General features: G+C 43.2%; 1 protein-coding gene across 2 annotated transcripts in view; it reads right to left on the reverse strand.

Annotated features, from left to right (window-relative positions):
* Prkn (parkin RBR E3 ubiquitin protein ligase) overlaps positions 1 to 17,671 on the reverse strand; it is a 1,168,744-nt gene that overhangs the window by 401,356 nt on the left and 749,717 nt on the right. For both annotated transcript variants that reach the window (XM_021221288.1, XM_029533198.1), the window contains exon 7: positions 16,656 to 16,792. In XM_021221288.1, the coding sequence (XP_021076947.1) occupies positions 16,656 to 16,792 (137 nt within the window). The remainder of the gene's footprint in view (positions 1 to 16,655; positions 16,793 to 17,671) is intronic.

Genomic DNA, 17,671 nt, shown 5'->3' on the forward strand with positions numbered 1-17,671 from the left:
GTGTGTGTGTGTGTGTGTGTGTGTGTGTGTGTGTGTGTGTGTAACCCCTCCCTGAACTTTCAGGTCATTGATGGGGGCTAGCTTTTCTATCCTGCAAATCTGTGTCCCCGACTATGATTCAGGCAGATACTGTTTCTTACAAAATGGATGCAAAGAAGCAATGTGTTAGGGTCGGATGTCCTCCTGTACAGACAGACTGGGGTCCTCTACCCAGGTCCTTGTTTTCACTCAGGTAGTTTTTTTTATGTTTCCCTAAGGCAGCAGGGCTCAACATAGTTCCCCCAAATATGACCGCAAGTATCTTTAAAATGAAATTAAGCATTTACTTCCATAATAGGAGAAAAGTATCTGAATAAGTTTTAAGAATTCAATTTATGAATGTCTATGTGAAGTTAAAAGTAGGAAACTCATTCTAATACTTTCTGTAACACAAGTCAAAAGTATCTGTAAATTGGAAATCTATCTCCATGCTTTGGGGTCATTGTCTCATGAGGATAGTGGGCTTTTAAAACAATAGCTAAATGCTTCCTTAAATTCAAGGCAGTTGGTATTAAATCCCCCAGGTATCCAAGTAGCTCTGTAGTTTGTTCCAGAATAGTATGCTAAGTGTTCTTAAACATATATTTTATTGCCATCAGGAAAGCACTGAAAATGTTTTCTTTCATATTCAAACTCCTCAGGGAAAGGCCCCATCACTAGAGCCTGACAAACGTGCCTCCTACGACCCTGCTGGGCTCCTTTGGAAACGCACAATTCACAATTATAAGCAATTTCACAAAGCCCATGCTATTCTTCCCTGGAGACTCCGGCGCCTCCCAGTGCTTCCCTGCGTGATTGGGTAATTTTCAGAAATGCTTATTATTTACTTGAGCATCATTTCAGACTCACTGGTAAACACAATGTCCCTGCTACCTGGGACTGTACTCAGAAAGGCTCGAACGCTGTTCTGTGCTCCTTCCTAGGGTCAGGTGTGCCCTAGGACAAATGGAAGATACCCATGAGTGTCCTCTGTCCAATGGCAGGGTGGGGTCCTGTCCCTAAACTGGTATTTCCTAAATTACTGGCAGAGTAGATGGTGAACAATAGGATTTTTTTTTTTTTTGGTATGATGTAGGTCCTGTCTTAGCTGGTTGCAAATCTCATTATCAGCTTTACAGCTGTTTTTCGACCTTGATTTATTTTTATGTTTAGATCAGAAAGAAGAATGGCAAAATGCAGCCTGAAGGTTTGCTTTGGGAAGTAAACTTGGGACCAGCCTGTTGTTGATTTACACCTGCTGTGCTATACTTAGCGTGGAGGTGGAGGCAGAGTTAAGCACACCTTGTAGGTAGTCACTCCTGCTGATCTGAGGACAGCTACAGAACCTGCACGCACCCACCTGGAACACCCACCTAGTCCTGAAATAGCATCATCTCAATTGGAGTAGTGGTAAGTAAATTCTAATGATGGTGGTGGGATTTCATCCAACGGCAGCTCGTTGTCCCTCTGAAACCAGGGTCTTTCAGTACGCTGTTAGCTAATAAGGACCATAAAGTTTCACCCAAACCATGGTTCGCCTGAGAAGGCATATTAAAGTTCAAACAGGAGGAAGAAAACTGCCCCAAATTGCCTTGAGTCATTTTAGAGGGTACATCATCTAAATTCTTTTTAACCCCTGGTCCCTTTATTACAGGTCCCCACTGCTCTATGGAATAAATACTTTTATTTGTTCCAAATAAATCACTTGGAATCTGAGCAAACTCAGATTTCTTTTCTATATCGATTTCAGAGAGCATTTGGAATTCAGTGTTTGGCGTTGGGGGTCCTAGCTCAATGTAGAGCTCAGCTTCTTAAAATGTGGGCGACTACTTGGCATGACATCATGAAACTGAATGTGGGGTGGGTGTGGGTTTTAAAAATTTGGCAATGGTGAAACGTTTCTGAACAGACAATGAACAAACATAACAAAGACATCTATTTTCTACCACCATTCTGTAGTATGTAAACTACACATTAGTATATCTCTGGACTGTACTATGCTAGCGGACTTGGTTTTTAAAAAAAATTGTTGTCTGATTTGCTGCCTTGAGTTTTGTTCTTAAACAATTAATTGAATTTGGCTTAGGTTTAGGATAGAATTCCCAATAACTTTGAAAATGACCCTAGACGTAATTCTGCCATTTGGGGGGGGGGGCTGCATATTTATGGGAAGTGGAATTCTTAGTACTGATAGCTACAAAACAAAACAAACAAACAAAAAAATCAACTCTGAGAAACGCTGAAGGTGTTCTGTATCTTACTGGACCAAATATTCAGCCAAGTTTCAGTTCTTCATGTGAAGATACGATAACCCTCCCACTGCTACGTGCACTTGATTTCAATTTTAAATAGATGGTAAGATAATTTTTTGCATACTAGAGAATTCCTTTAAAACAAATTTCTAGATAATTCATTCTCAATTCACGTTGGATTTTTGCAACTATTTCATATGCATAAGTATTTGTGACTACATAAAAATGTCGTGGGTAAAAAGGGGTCAGGTATAACAAAAATTGAGGAACGCAAGCACATAGCCTTAGGTTCCATTCTAAGCAGTGCAAAACCAAAAAAACATTAATAAAATGTTATCTTCGATATGTCAGAATTAACTTTATGGAAAATGACTGCCATTGCTTCTGTGTGTCCACTGTGATAAGCACTCATCAGTCAACATCTAAGGAAGACTGGAGAGGCACTGCCTCTACTTATGCTCTCGGTATGGTAGTTGACATGGAGTCTGACCAACATCAAATAGCAGCGATAGGCTTGGGGCTTGGCAGTCAGGGACCACAGCATGTCTGAGGGTGTGAAACAAGTTTTATGAATAATGGTGGGAAGGAAAGAATGGCTGTGGAGTTAAGTGAGCTAGTGTTTAGAGTTAGCTTCTGGGAGCCTCGGTGTCTTCATCTGAGAGATGAGACCTTCAGTAAGCTCCAACAGAATCACTGAGACCCTTCATTGAGGCAATGCAAAACCCTGCTTCATCAGCATATAAGAGTGAGTAAGTCGTTAATAGAACTTTGACCAAATAAATGAGGCATTTAATTGCCGACTGAGTCAGGACCACATTCATGACATTACAGTAGTACTATTTCCAGTCACAGGCTGGCTTGGGGGACAAGTAGGAATTGATGAATTCATCTTGTTGCAGGTCTCAAAGAATGAACCCCAACCAAAAACTATTACCCTTTCCCTTGGAAGGACCAGCAGAGCAAGAAAGAATGTCACTGAGAGGAAGTAGTAACAACAGGGTTGTCTGTCATGGCATCTGGGGCTACACGGGGAATCCACTTAGGAATTACCACAGTAGAGAAGTAAGCACTGTTAGCTGCCACTGCTACCTGAGGTTAGTGAGATAGTTTAACTATGTTTCTTCCTAATTCAGAGCAGATGTGATCCTGACTGGGAGTGGCAGGTGAAAAGGCTCTTCTGAACCTTGCATTTGGAGATGTGGTACTCATACCCAGATGAAATTGGTATGGGAGCCTCACCCAAAGATATACCCCAGTGTCCTGTTGTCTCTGTCTTTGGTGATGACATTCCAAAAGTGAGATGTATATACGAATTATGTTTTTTGTTAGTTTGTATAGAAATAATGCTCGATTCCTTTAAAATACAAAACATGGTTTAGAATAATAATGAATCACATTATTTTTCTACTTTCTTTAATTCTAGTCTAATTTTTTTCCTGCATATGTGTGTGTGTGTGTGTGTGTGTGTGTGTGTAATTATACAGGGTATGCCAGTGCCTGGCAAATACAGAAGTGGATGCTCACAGTCATCTATTGGATGGAACACAGGACCCNCAATGAAGGAGCTAGAGAATGTACCTAAGGAGCTAAAGGGGTCTGCAACCCTATAGGTGGAACAACAATATGAACTAACCAGTACCCCCCAGAGCTTGTGTTTCTAGCTGCTTATGTAGCAGACAGAGGATGGCCTAGTCGGCCATCATTGGGAGCAGAGATCCTTGGTCTTGCAAAGATTATATGCCCCAATACAGGGGGATGCCAGGGCCAGGAAGCGGGAGTGGATGGGCTGGGAAGTGGGGGTGGGGGGTGGGGAGGGTATAGGGGACTTTCGGAGAGGAAACTAGGAAAGGGGATAGAATTTGAAATGTAAATGAAGAAAATATCTAATAAAACAAAAAGACAAAAAAATCATACAAACTAAGGGATTCTTGATATCTAATATTCAAGTAAGGACTTGGAAACTATACTCACAATAAGGTCAAGGCAGCTAGGCATCTGCCAGTCAGAGAAGCCTTAACCCAAAGGAGGCCTTAGTGATGTCTCCTCACCTTCCCACAGACCGATCTCTCTATTAAAGGCAGCTTGAAAAATCGGTCTTGCATTAAATCGAACTTAATGGTTTAAATAAGAGCATTTGTTGATGACTCTCGATCTGATTTGTATAATCCAACATTCATGTCACACTGTATACTTGCTGTAAAGAAAATGCTAATGTCCAGCTCCAAGGAAATTATTGTTCCATAGTTTGTTGCTGGGTTGAGGTAGATAAAGTCAAGAAGAGAATTTGAGTTTCACTTTTTAACTATGAAACTTCAAAGATGCCTGAGGTGCAAAGTCAGGCTTCCTGTGCCAATCACAAGGTCCCAGCATCTGCTCTGAGGCTGGAGTGCAGGAGTTGGCAGCAGTGCTGACTGGGATGCTGTGATGGGTGTTAGCCAGGGGGAAGTGTGCTGGCCCCCTTCAGATAAGGTCTGCTTTTAATTAGTCTTGAGTTCAGAATTGTTTTCATTTTAAGAGGAGGAAACACACCTTTTATACAGCATAGCAGATCTGCCATTTACTCAGTGCATCTGAACACAAAGTTTGTCCTCTATCCACATACCAAAACCCTCCATGGATAGCATATCACCAAGTTTTCCATGTAGAAGCTGAGCCACAAAGACAGTCACTTTCTAAAGACTGCCAAGTGATAAGCTAGAGTCTTTCCTGAATCCCCAGACTTTATCGAGATCACATCATTCTTGACCCCTTTCGGGTAGGAAAGACTGGCTACAGTTTAAGAAATGAAGAGACGGGAGACCTTTGGGACAAGGGTTCATAAGAAAGAGCCATGTCTGTGTTGGTGGCCAAGGGCTAAGCACAGCTGCTTTCCAGAAAGACACACATTTCCTTTCTTTCGTTCCTTCCTTTCCCTGATTCAGCTGGACTCGGGAGGTAGGGTCCAGGCTTGATCATGAAGATACAGACAAGGCCCAAAGGAGTGAGAGAGTAGAAGGCTATTGCTACTTAAAGGAAAAGCACACACCATCTGAAACACCCACCCTGGACAGAAACTGTCAGCCGCTGAATGTGAGCCACTTCAGTGTAGACCCCATTGGTGGCAGCATGTTAAATTCCCAACTGTTGAGAACATTTATAGAGACTGCAGACCCTGACCATCCATCCTGGGGAGTGAAGGACCAAGACACAACCAGATGCCACACCGCTGCTGCCATCTCAGAGTATACTGAATGCTCCTTTTTATATCAGATGGGGGGCATGGGGGTGGGGTAAGAGGATCCTTCCTGAAATGCATGCTGGGAGCTGCCTAGATCTTCAAAGCAGACACTTGAAGGACAGTCCCTGGTATTCCTAGATACAGAGCATCCATGTGTCAGAAACTAGCTAATGTGTGAAGGAGCGGTGTCCGGGAAAGGCATCAGATAGGCATATCCACACACCATTTCAACCATGTGGAAGAGCACATATAAACAGGCTTCATGCTCAAGCAGTCCTCTCTGAATACATATGAATATTATGTATTGGGTATGCATAATATCTGGAAACTAGTTTGGAATCTAGATGGCGGATGAGAAGCTGAACTGTGTCTACTTCCCCAAATGTCCTGGTGCCTCAGAATGTGACTGTAAATAGAGACCAAATCTTTAAAGGAGGGATGTAGATAACTTATGACTGTTTGTGAAAGGTCTTGGTCAGTCTGGCCAATGTCCTTAAGTGAAGACAGGGAGGAAACTGGCCAGAGGAAAGTCAGTGACTTAGAGCAACCAACCCTAAGGAAACCTGGAGCTTGAAGGTGTAGCCTCCATAGCTGTGGGAAAATACATTTCTATTGTTTAAGCCACTGAATGTGAGTCTCATTCTCTCTCTCTCTCTCTCTTTCTCTCTCTCTCTCTCTCTCTCTCTCTCTCTCTCTCTCTCTTATGACAGCCTGAACAAGTTAATATAGTGACCTATTACAAAAGTGATACAAGCATTTGGAAAGAGCTGTTACCCGGGGCTGGGACCTTAGTTCAGTGGTCAAGCACTTGCCTGGAAAGAGCTGTTACTGCCAGCAAGGAGGAAGAAGAAAGGAAAGAATGCAAGGAAAACATTAGGAAAAAGAAGAGAAAATATAAGACATTAACTTCTCCAAACTCTTAGTAGACTAGAACATAGGTTATCTTTAACCTGGAAGGCATGCAGACCTCAGTGGGAACTTGTAGCATAATTGCCTGGTTCAGTATCATATTGACATTAGACTATTAAACCACTCCTCTTCCTGTTAAATTGATGTGCATTTGAAACATTAAACTTTCTCATTGTCCTGCTTAGGAACCAAATGGCCTAGACTCTCATGAATATGTAAATCAACCCCTCTAAGCACATTATTAATTATTTGGAAGACAGCTGGAGGTCACCAGCTCACACTAATTTCTATGCTTGAAGTCTCATTAACACAAGACATCACATGGTGAGAGAGAATAAAGTTTATCATGGCTACTAAATGTGTGTGTGTGTGTGTGTGTGTGTGTGTGTGTGTGTGATATGAATATACACACAACAACATTCAGCACTGAATACAGAGCCACAAGGTCTTGAATATATGCATATGTATGTATATGTCTTTGCGTATGTATATGCCTTTGCCTATGCTTATACCTATACATATACACACATACATAGGAATATATATATATCTGCCTTTGGGTGATGATCATGGCATAGGTGTGATGGGGGAACACAGAGAGCACCCAGGCCTGCCAATCCCTACGCAAAGAGGGCTGTGAGCAGAACAGCACCCACCCCTTACTGACCCAGGCAGGACACATCCTGAGGCACGGTTATGTTTCCTCAGACCCACCCCTTAGAGGAAAGGCAACTTCTGCTTCATAGCCTAAGTCACCTGTGTTCTGCTTCTCCCATCTTTGCCAGTTTCCTCACAGCCCAGAGCCTCCTTTCCTTTAGGACCCTTTAAGAACCTTGCTCTGACCGGAAGGACTGGAGTCTCTTGCTTGACCCCCTCAGTACTTCTTGCAGTGGTATTTGGCAAATCTTACCTGAAGGATGGTTCAGAAATCTCTCCTTCCACAACACCCTACCATGCACAGCTAGAGCAATTAGAAATGAACAACTCAGTCTAATCAGGAAGTGAATATGTAAAATCTAAAGCAAATTGGGGCCTCACATACACACTTAAAATTTCTTGACCTACAGGGTATAAACAGCCCAGCTTTCTTTCAGAATAAAGTTGTGATAGGATACACAAATCTGTAGCCTGGGAAGACGAAGCAGGGATCACATTTTGAGAGACACCAGAGGCCGTAGACTGTGCTATGCAACGGGAACATACCTTTGCATGCACCTGAGCTCGTGTGCTGCACCAAGTCAGTCAAAGTTCAGGAGCCTCTCAACCACTACCAAACTCTGATCTAAACCATGGGATGATCTGCCAGGGGATGCCCTGAGGACTGAGGGTGAGGTAGTTGACATGCAGACAGGCACAAAGGGCACATGATGCAGGCTCTGAGCCAGGCTCCTTAAACATCATCAGCAGAAGACACTAATCACAGTGTGGTGCACCTGTCAGCCACACGATGCTTTGCTGTCACCACGAACATTTGCATTTTTATTTCTGGCTGTATGCTCATATTTTAGGTGACAACTGAGATAAGAGGAGAGACACACACAAAGCCAGCATCTGGTGCAATTAATAAAACAGATACAATACAACTAGGAATGAAGTCCTTGAATGTTGCAGCCATGTGCACATCACAACTCAGCAACTGGGACTACTGCTATGAATGACAGCCTTCAGGGGAACGCAGTGTGGTAAAACCTACCCAGGATCGAAAGGTTAAAGGTGAAAGGTTAAAGCTACTATATCCCTGTAATAATGAGGTTATACACATAGCTGGTGACCATGAGGAAGGTTGTGGAATGATTCCCAAGCAGGAAGGAGGAAGACATGGAAGAACGGTCACATGGAGACCAACGAGCAGGGAATGTCCCTTCTCCCAGCCTGGGGGTGGTTGTTGCCAAAGCTCCTTATCACCATTCCTGGCCTTTCTATCCAGATTCATGTTTGAGGCATGTGGCTTGCTATACATTTCAGGCTATCTAAGACCACTTAAAATGGGGTGAGTTAATACCCACTGACTCCTGCCGCAATCCTTCTGGCTTCAGAAGAGTGGTCTCTACACTGATAATGCACCCTGCAGATGTTCAAAGTTGTGCTGTGTCACAGAGCAGTAGAAAGGCGTTTGGACACATTAATAAACAGAAGGAAATTGCCTAAAATCAGGCATTGTGAATGAATCCTGCACCTATCATGAAATCTCAAAGGCATCTGCCAGATGACTTCAGATAAGTCATGGATTTATACCTGGGAAATGGTTTACTGCTATCCTCACACAGACAAGCAGAACAGACTCCTTAAGAGTGCTTATTTTTAGCCAGGTGCAGTGGCACACACCTTTAACCCCAGCATCCCAGAAGCAGAGGTGGGTGGATCTCCTGAGTCCGAGGCCAGCCTGGACTATACAGTGAGTTCCACAACAGCCAGGGGTATGTAGAGGGATCCTGCCTCAAGGGAAAATCAAATGTTTCATTTTAGTGGCATGAAGCATGAAAGAGTAAGGGAAACGAAGCTTGGAACACAGATATTCAAGCAAATTGAGACTCATGGAGGAGCAGAGACTTCCAGCCTTTGTAACTCACTAAAGACAGGTACATGCCTCAGATGAACATAGAAGTCTTCCTGGTGCCTTTAAGGTAGGATTTCTATAAAGGCAGCAATTGCAGGGCCAGATGGATGGCCAGATAGGCACAGCCTTGTTGATGTAGCTGAATGAGCTCCAGGACAACATCCTTTTTGCCCTACATCTCTGTTTCTGGTCCTTGTCTCTGTCCCAGTCACTCCTTATAATGAAGTGACTTGATGGAGTGTTGCTTCTGTTGCAGGCAGGGAGAGGAATGTGGAAGAACCACGTGATAAATTGTGCTTTTCCGCCAGACTCTGCGCCCGTGCTGAGAGTGCTCGGCTTGCAGGCCTATTTGTGCTTCCACCCGATACACACACCGGACTCCATCTCTCAATGCATCTCTCTAGGCTTCGGTGCACACTATGGGCCTATTTGTATCCATGGATCTAGATTGTGCTGTAAGAAATATGGGAAGTGATATAGTCCATTGCCTGGCCCCTGCCCCATCTGCATGGCTAATGGCTGCACTCCTATGCCAACTGCCCCAGACCTGGCCTCATCTGTGTGACCCTTGGCATAACTCCTATGCTAACTGCCCCATGACTTAGTAGGCCTCTGGAAGCTACAGCAGATGAACCATGAGATAGCAGAAATAAGTCCTGGGTCTCTGAGTAATGTGGTAGAGTAGAGGCCCCACAGCGACTTACATGGCATAGTGGAAGGAAATGTTGGCTGTGTCAAGCCATTGAGTTTTGGGGGTAGCTTTAGTTGTGGAAGGTAGAGTAGCCCCACTTTATACTATTCCAGAATTTTAAATAAAAAGGAGACCACCAAAACTGCTAAATTACTCAAAAGATAAAACAGGAAGGGTAGTGATTTGAAAAGCTTAGAATCTTTTGGCTCATTTCCAAGGCAGAAAGAATATTTACTGGTTTTGATTAAAAAGAAGAGAAGAAAAAAATGATGATTTTTTTTGTTTGTTTGTTTGTTTGTTTGTGAATTGCTCTAATTTTCCAGTGTGGTTTTAGGAATCATATTGATTTCATCCTTTGTATATATCAATCTGGGAGACCATCATTTAAAAGCCAGAAAACAATTTTTTTTTAAAAATTTTATACACTCTGTTTAACATCCTCACTGGCTGTCTGAAACCCAGGCTTCTTCATCTCTGTAGGCCTCAGGATTAAATCAGCATCTCAAAAGGACCAGAAACATCTGTCCCATGCTGAAAGGCTGTGGCCAAAGACACTGAGGACTCTGGTGGACTGTGGAGACTGGATGTGGTGGCTGGTCCACAATACAGGTTTTTCTTCCAGGGGTGACATGACCATCCTATTGCCATTTTGGAGTAGAGAGTCCTTGGCTCATGGTAACCTTGGCAACTGAGTGAACAGGCTAATACAGTGATAGCCTTGGTCTACTTTAGTGGTAGAAGAGTTACTGAATTCTGTATACAAACAGGGTGAAGCAGAAGGCCATAGGATTCCAGCTCCCGTTCCCTCCGACTCTCCACTATGGGTAAGTAGCAATGGGAGATTCTCCTATGCTCAGGAAGCAGAAGGTTTATTGAAGGAGGAGCTCTATAACAGATCTTCCTTGAGGTTGTCTTCCATGATAGGGTTGATTCATAAAGAACGGGTAACCCATGTTTCTATAAATAACCCCACCACCACCCATACTCAGTACACAACCCCAGTAGACTCATTGGTTCACGAGGTCAGACTTCAATGGACTCTTTCCTTTGGCCTGTCATCTGTGCTCTATCGTGAACAGATGTAGGTTTGCATCTCCCCCAGGAAAAGTTCACACGGCAATCTTCATGTCACTTTGGAGGGGGTGGGAGCTGAGGAACACATCGATGTGAGTGTTTCTAGAGAGGATGATGAAAGAGGAGGAAGGGTTTTGAAAGTGGGCTCCTTAATACAAAGGGGCTGGGTACCCAGAGGGACCGAAAGCCTGTAAGACTCTACAGCCATGCTCCCCTCTGCTCTCCTGCCGCTATGACATGAGTGCCCTCACTCCACCTCCCCCACCCTCACTAACTGAAAACAAGACCCTTGTTCTGTTATAACAAAATTGAAATCAATGAAAGTCAAACAGTTTTAAACACACCACTCTGCAGAAAGGGACACCAGCATGGAGATAAGGCAAAAGGGCTGCTGTGGCGTTTTTTGGTGTGAGACGGAGGTTTTAAAAGTCCCTGACTGTAAGAAGTGCCTACCCTCTTTTCCCCAGCCGCTGGCACTTTGGGGAGCTACAGTCCTTGAGCCTTTCCAGCAAAGCCCCTTCCTGAATCCTCAGCCTGTTAGTCCAGGACTCCGTCTTAGCTAATGATGGTGCTGGAGCTTCAGATTGGCCTGTCTTCTCAGGGAGGACTCAGCCACACAGGAGACTGCTTGCAGCTTTCTACCTCCCAGAGCTCTGAGACTGGCAGGGGCAAAGGGCCTCGAGCCTCCCGCTTATCTGTGACTCCGTGATGAGCTCTGAGTGGACCTCAGTCTGAAAAAGGGGCGGAGAGCTCGTTTCTTATAGGGCTGACAATTCTGACACTCGGAGAGAGAAATAAGTCCTTCCTCAAGTGGCTTCTGATGGGTAATTTGTCATTGTGATGAGAAGTCTGAACGTACAAGCTATATGCAAAGTGACCCAGGACCAGGAAAGCAAAAGGCAACCACACAAGATAGCAAGCCCAATCCAAATACACTTGTAAATCACAGCATGCCATTGGGAAGGTGGGAGCCGTTCCCATGGAACCCAGGGGCAGGAGAAACCTGCGATGTTCCGATGTTCCGGCCCAGGATGAATGAGTTAGGGTGTGCTTCTCGAAGCTCACAGCCTTCACCGCATGAGCTCTAAAATAAATCAGCCCCAAATCGGGAGCTCCACCAACGTAAGGAGTGTTCAGTCTTGAGAATACACTGAGAAGGTCCATGGACATTTCAAAGCAGTTCCCAGCATGCAATGTTAATAACTGGTACAACAGACACTTCAAAAAAGCGCTACGAAGCTTCCCTGAAAGCCCCTATTTTTATGCAAAATTTTGTCACGAGTTCTGGAAACAGGTTGTTTGGCCTGTCTTTGAAAATCTCATTTTTAATTCTGGTAACACTTACTGTGCTGGCTTGCATATCAAAGACGGAGGGAGAAAGCAGACCTGGTCCTTTGCACCATTGCTGAATGGCCTCGCATTCACATTCATGTTGCCTGGAGTATTCTACACGCTGGTGCCTTCTCCGGAAGCCCATCATCACTCGCTTGTCTTCACATGTGTTCTGGGCAAGGGAAGCTCTAAAGAACCACGTGGCTGAGATGGGCATCTGCGTTTGCAAATCGGTACCAGTAAGAAGCTAGGCGTTGAGCAGCAGCATGCATGGACTTTGGCACCATATACACAGGGCTAAAGTCTCAGCCACATTAGCTTCCAGTGTGACAGAAACCACAGGACTTGTGATGGTTAAGCTTCGCTGTCCACATGACTGCATCTATTATCAGCATGGAAGCAAAGAAGGACCTGGTGTGTCCATTGATCGTGTTTACAGAAAGGTTTGACTAAAGCGTGAAGACCTAGTCCGTGGGTTGGGGACCTCAATATGAAGGAGAGAGAAAGCTATATCATTAATGCCCACCACTCTCAGCTTCCTGATTACGGGTGTAAAGTGACCAGTCGCCCCAAGGGACTGCCTCCATGCCTTCTCACCCTGGTGGACTGTCCCCTCAAATTGTGAACCCCAAGTAAACATTTCATTCCTTAAGTTGCTATCATCAGGTATTTTAACAACAGAAAATGTTAACTACCCTGCACCTTAGCAGGGTGACTCAATCTAATCCTGGTCATCCGAAAATGCTTCAGCCTGTACGTGAACCACTGAGCTGATTTAAAGAACCAGTTTGCCAGTGAATTGTCTCTAATGCCAGCCAAGTTAATGAGCAGAAAGAGAAAATAGCAATACTAAGGATTCAGGTGACACTGTCCTTAACCAAGTTCCCTTGATGGAGTGCCTTTGATGGGGTGGTACACGAGGAACCATTACACTGGGTGTGAGAGCTTAAAATCAAGCAGGCAGAATTTGCCAAGGGTGTCTCACTTGAGTAGCTGATTTTCAAGAAGTGAGAAAACATCTAGGAGCACCCGAGTCTCTTTCACACAGTGTGGGAAAACACGCACATCAAACAGCATCAAAGTCAAGTTGTTTTGTTTTTTAAAGTGAACATAATCCACAGTCACAGATGCTGCCTCTTAATCGAGTTAAGCCTTTACGAGGAGGTGGTTTTGGAGAGACATGTAGGAACATGCATGGAAACACTGCTAAGGAGATGAAGCGTCATGGGGTTGAGCCTTAGACTGGGCTGTGCAGTGTGGAGAGCTTACTCGTAGCCAAGTGACAGGAGTTCTGCTGTGGGCTCTCCGGCTTGTGGTTGCCTGCCTCACTCTTTCTCAATACTGAGATAGGCAATTATGAGGCTTTTTGTTTCTTGTTAAATGTGATAGGGAAGATGTGCTGGGGTGGGGAGGGGGAAGTTCTCCAAATGAAGACATTTTTCACATAGAAAACAAGTTTCTGAGTCCCATGCTTAAATCACTGATGAGGGGGAAGGGTAGCTCTCATAGGCATTTATGACAATATGAAAGAAGAAAAAACGGGGCAGAAAACGCGGAGCTCTTTAATGCCCGCCTCATTCACCATTTATACAGGATGACAAGCTCCAGGGTTCACAGCTCCACCTCATTGGCATACTTAGTTAAAATTGAAATTAGGTAATTTTCAAGCAGGCATTTAGAACACAATGGGAGCCTATATAACAGAGCTCAGTGCGGTAGCTTGGCCGGGCAGAACTTTTCTCTGCGCAATTCTTCATTATCTGTGACCAAGAGTTAGCTAAAGCGAGGATAATCTAAATGCATTCATATATATATATATATATATATATATATATATATATATATATATATATATATGTATATAAAATAGCAGTGTTTTAACTTTGCACATTGCTGCTGTGATGGTATAGGGCCGTCAGCATCATGCTATGTTGAAAACACATCATAAAATGCATTCACTCAACCCGCCTCTCAGTTTACAAATAACCGAGAAAAAGAGATGAATATAGAACTATGGAAAAAGTTGAAATTAGGAAAAAGCAGAACCACAGGATACTCTCACTTCTCAAATATGTGATTAGAAAATTTCCCCACCCTCTCTGGGGTGGTGGAAAGAGTCTGTCTGTCCCTTCTGGGAGGGGACACGGGAAACGGAAATAAATAAACACATGTTCTACCTTCAACCTGTTGGCACAGCAACCCCTCAGCCTTACAAGGAATTGATTTCAGAGATATTGTGAGAGCAGTAGAAAGGTCTGTGTCCACACTAGCCAGCTAGTCAGAACTATGTTTGTAATAAAAAAGAAAGAAAACCAAGTGTCCTACAATAGAGAGAACAAGAGTATATGCACATAACAGAATTCGGTGAGGTTACATTTTGAGGAATGGAGGGAGTATATCTTGTTCAGAAGTAATCGCTAAGATATATCGATGCCTACCATTGAGGAGAAAGAAGAGGATCTGAAGAAAGTGGCCATGGATAATGGCTGTCACTAAGTAAGAGAGATTATTATTGTTGTTGTTATTATTATTATTATTGAGAGAAAAATGAACACCAGTTGCAATATGGGTGATTTTTCAATAACTATTCCATAAGCCTGAATAGGAACTGAAGAAGTCCAGGTAAACAAATACCATAATTTGTATTTTTAAAAGGGATGTTCTCTGGCTCCCGCTCCCCACCGCAGCTCAGCTAAGATAAGAAGGAACTCAGCAGAAAGGAGCTCTCGGGTAAGTGCTCAGACTCTGCAGGCCAAACACAATTCTCACTTGTGGGAAGCAGAGCTGCCACAGACATGGTGATTCCAGTGACCGCGCTGGAGTCCTAAGACACACACACCACCTGTTGCACCACACGAAGAAGGTCCACAGGGGTCACATGCTAATTTTGTTCTTTGCTTTTTGTGTGTCCACACTTTTCTGCAACTAAAGGCTGGCATTTAAGAAATATGCAAAGACAAAGTCTAAATTTATTTCAAGTTAGGGAAAACATCTTAAAACGGGGACTTAGAACCATTTCCACAGACGGTGATTTTGTGAGGAAAATGATTTACCAATACGAAATGACTTCAGGAATGATGCTGGAGTCAGTGAGATGATAACTCATTAGGTAAAGGCACTTGAAATCCCTTTAACCCACATGGTGGAGGGAGAGAAATCACCCCCCCCCCAAACTGCCCTCTGACTTCCACATGGGCATCGTGGCACATGCACACTGCTTGCCCCTTCCCCAAGTATATGAAACTGGAAATCCGCAAATGATTCTCTGGGGTTTGATGCTTTTTGTTAAAAAAAAAATATGAAAACATGTCCTGTTTCAGTGAGTATTAATCCATGTATTGATGCACATATATGTGAACTAGGCTAAAACGTCATTTCATCATAGGCAGATAAAAAACATTGAAGAATAAACAGTGTGACTTAACAGACTCAACACTGTAATTAGTCTTTGGTGTTTGGATCTGTGTCATTTAGAGGCATACGCCTGTTTGCTGTGCTTCTAACAAAAGCCAAAAGGAGAACTGACCACAGAGTCAAGGGTTCCAGAGTGTCTAGAGAACTACAGTGTGTCTACAAGTGTCTAGTTACAACATTCCAATCAGTGGGGAACATCTAATCTCATTACAGTCATTATAATATATGTGTAGTGATCCAGGGATACCATCCATGCTAAATATACAAAAAACAAACAAACAAACAAAAAAACCTCAAAATGTACCAGTGACTTAATAAAAAAGGACAACTATCCAAGAAAATTATAGAAACAAACTAGCATTATCCCAGATATGGTAATGAGTAACATTTGACACAAAAATAACAAAGGTGTCAATAAATTTGAACTTTGCCAAAATTATTGATAAATAAACTTTAGAAGGGAATAAATTTTAACAATAGATCATAAACTATGTCTACATATCTTAAACATTTATTTCTTATTATTAATTATTATCATGTATGCTTGTGCATGCGTGTGTGTGTGTGTGTGTGTGTGTGTGTGTGTCATGGCTGCGTGCAGACAGGGCAGAGAACAACTTGAAATAGGTTCTTTCCTTCCATTACAGGTTCTGGGATGGAAGTCAAGTGATCAGGCTTAAGCAGCCAGCACCCTCACTACTGGACCATCTCTCCCGCACAAGAAACCTACGGTTTGACAACAAAGTGACAAATAATCTATTTTTAAAATGAACAAAGGACTGAGAAGACCTTGTAATGAATGTTTAGACACATTGAGAAGATATTCAACATCAAATCCACTGGAGAACGGTCATTCTACCAGAACATCTGGATGAAACTGCTCTGTATCCAGAGTAACAAGTCCAGATTTCATCATCCAAACTCACCGACACACTTTGTATCTTGGATGAATAGCATTCAAGTTTATTTTCAATGCCTTTAAGCAGGGCACACAGATTCTAGTGGGACACAGTTCCCTGGAGTTTTGTGTCTTCGGTGATTTAACCACAAGTGTGTCTTACTAGGCAATGACCATATTTAGATATTCAACTCCTGAGCCAGGACAGGGCATATGCTAAGCAGTTTGCATCAGCAACTCTTCTATGATCGATTAACATTAAGAGGTAGGAAAGAAGAAAGGGCTTGTCTTACCCACACACGGCAGGGAGTAGCCAAGCTGAGCATCGTGGACAAATTGCCGATCGTTGAGTCTTGTGACACAATACAAGTGGAAACAGTCCAAACAGATCACGTGGCGGTGGTTACACTGGAAGACCAGGACCGGGCTCCTGCACAGACAAAGAAGAAGCTTCGATGGGACTTCCAGGGTGGAGAGACGTCTGTAATCACGGAGGTTGCTATGCGCATGCGCTGTGCCAATACTGGGGCTGTGCAACCTTGAACTCATCCGTTCCAAGGCCATATCTTAAACATCGGAGGCACTCCATGAGCTGTATAGAACATTAATTATGCTACCTTATATTTAAAGCCAGTAGGTTTATCAGTCATTTGTTTAAACATGAGATTAAAATTATCTTTTGCTAGAGGTCTGCTCTGATTCCCAATTACACTGTTAACTCAGAAAACCTAGGAGATAGCCCTAGTATCTACTTTTACTGACAAGTCCCTGACTACACACTGACTACACACTGACCACACAACATGCACACATTGTTCCTCCTTATCCACTGAGCCCTCTGTGATACTGTCTATATATTACACTTATGTTCCCATAGAAGCAGGCCATTTACAGTGCCTCTTGAACTTAATTATAATAATATATAATATCACAGTTTTCTAGAGTCAAAAGGAAAATGGCCATTGTCCCAAAGAAGCTATGCCCAATAACCAGTCCTGTTTCCTCAACATACGAAAAAGAGGAGTTTAGAAGCCAGAGATTAGCCAATGGGATTTTTTTTTTCTGTTTTAAGAATTTTGTCTGTTCTATAACCATCATTTTATGAAAACACCCAATTTCTTAATTTGTGGTTATAAGATTCTTAATAAATCAATATATACTTTTAGGGATACACACACACACACACACACACACACACACACACACACGCACGCACGCGCACACGCACAGTGTTGGAGTACCTTATGTAGTGATAAGAATGAGAAATGCACCCTCTCCATGGGCTCATGTATTTGAATACTTGGTCCCA

This window comes from Mus pahari, chromosome 21 (genome assembly GCF_900095145.1).
Source record: "Mus pahari chromosome 21, PAHARI_EIJ_v1.1, whole genome shotgun sequence".
Taxonomy (NCBI): domain Eukaryota; kingdom Metazoa; phylum Chordata; class Mammalia; order Rodentia; family Muridae; genus Mus; species Mus pahari.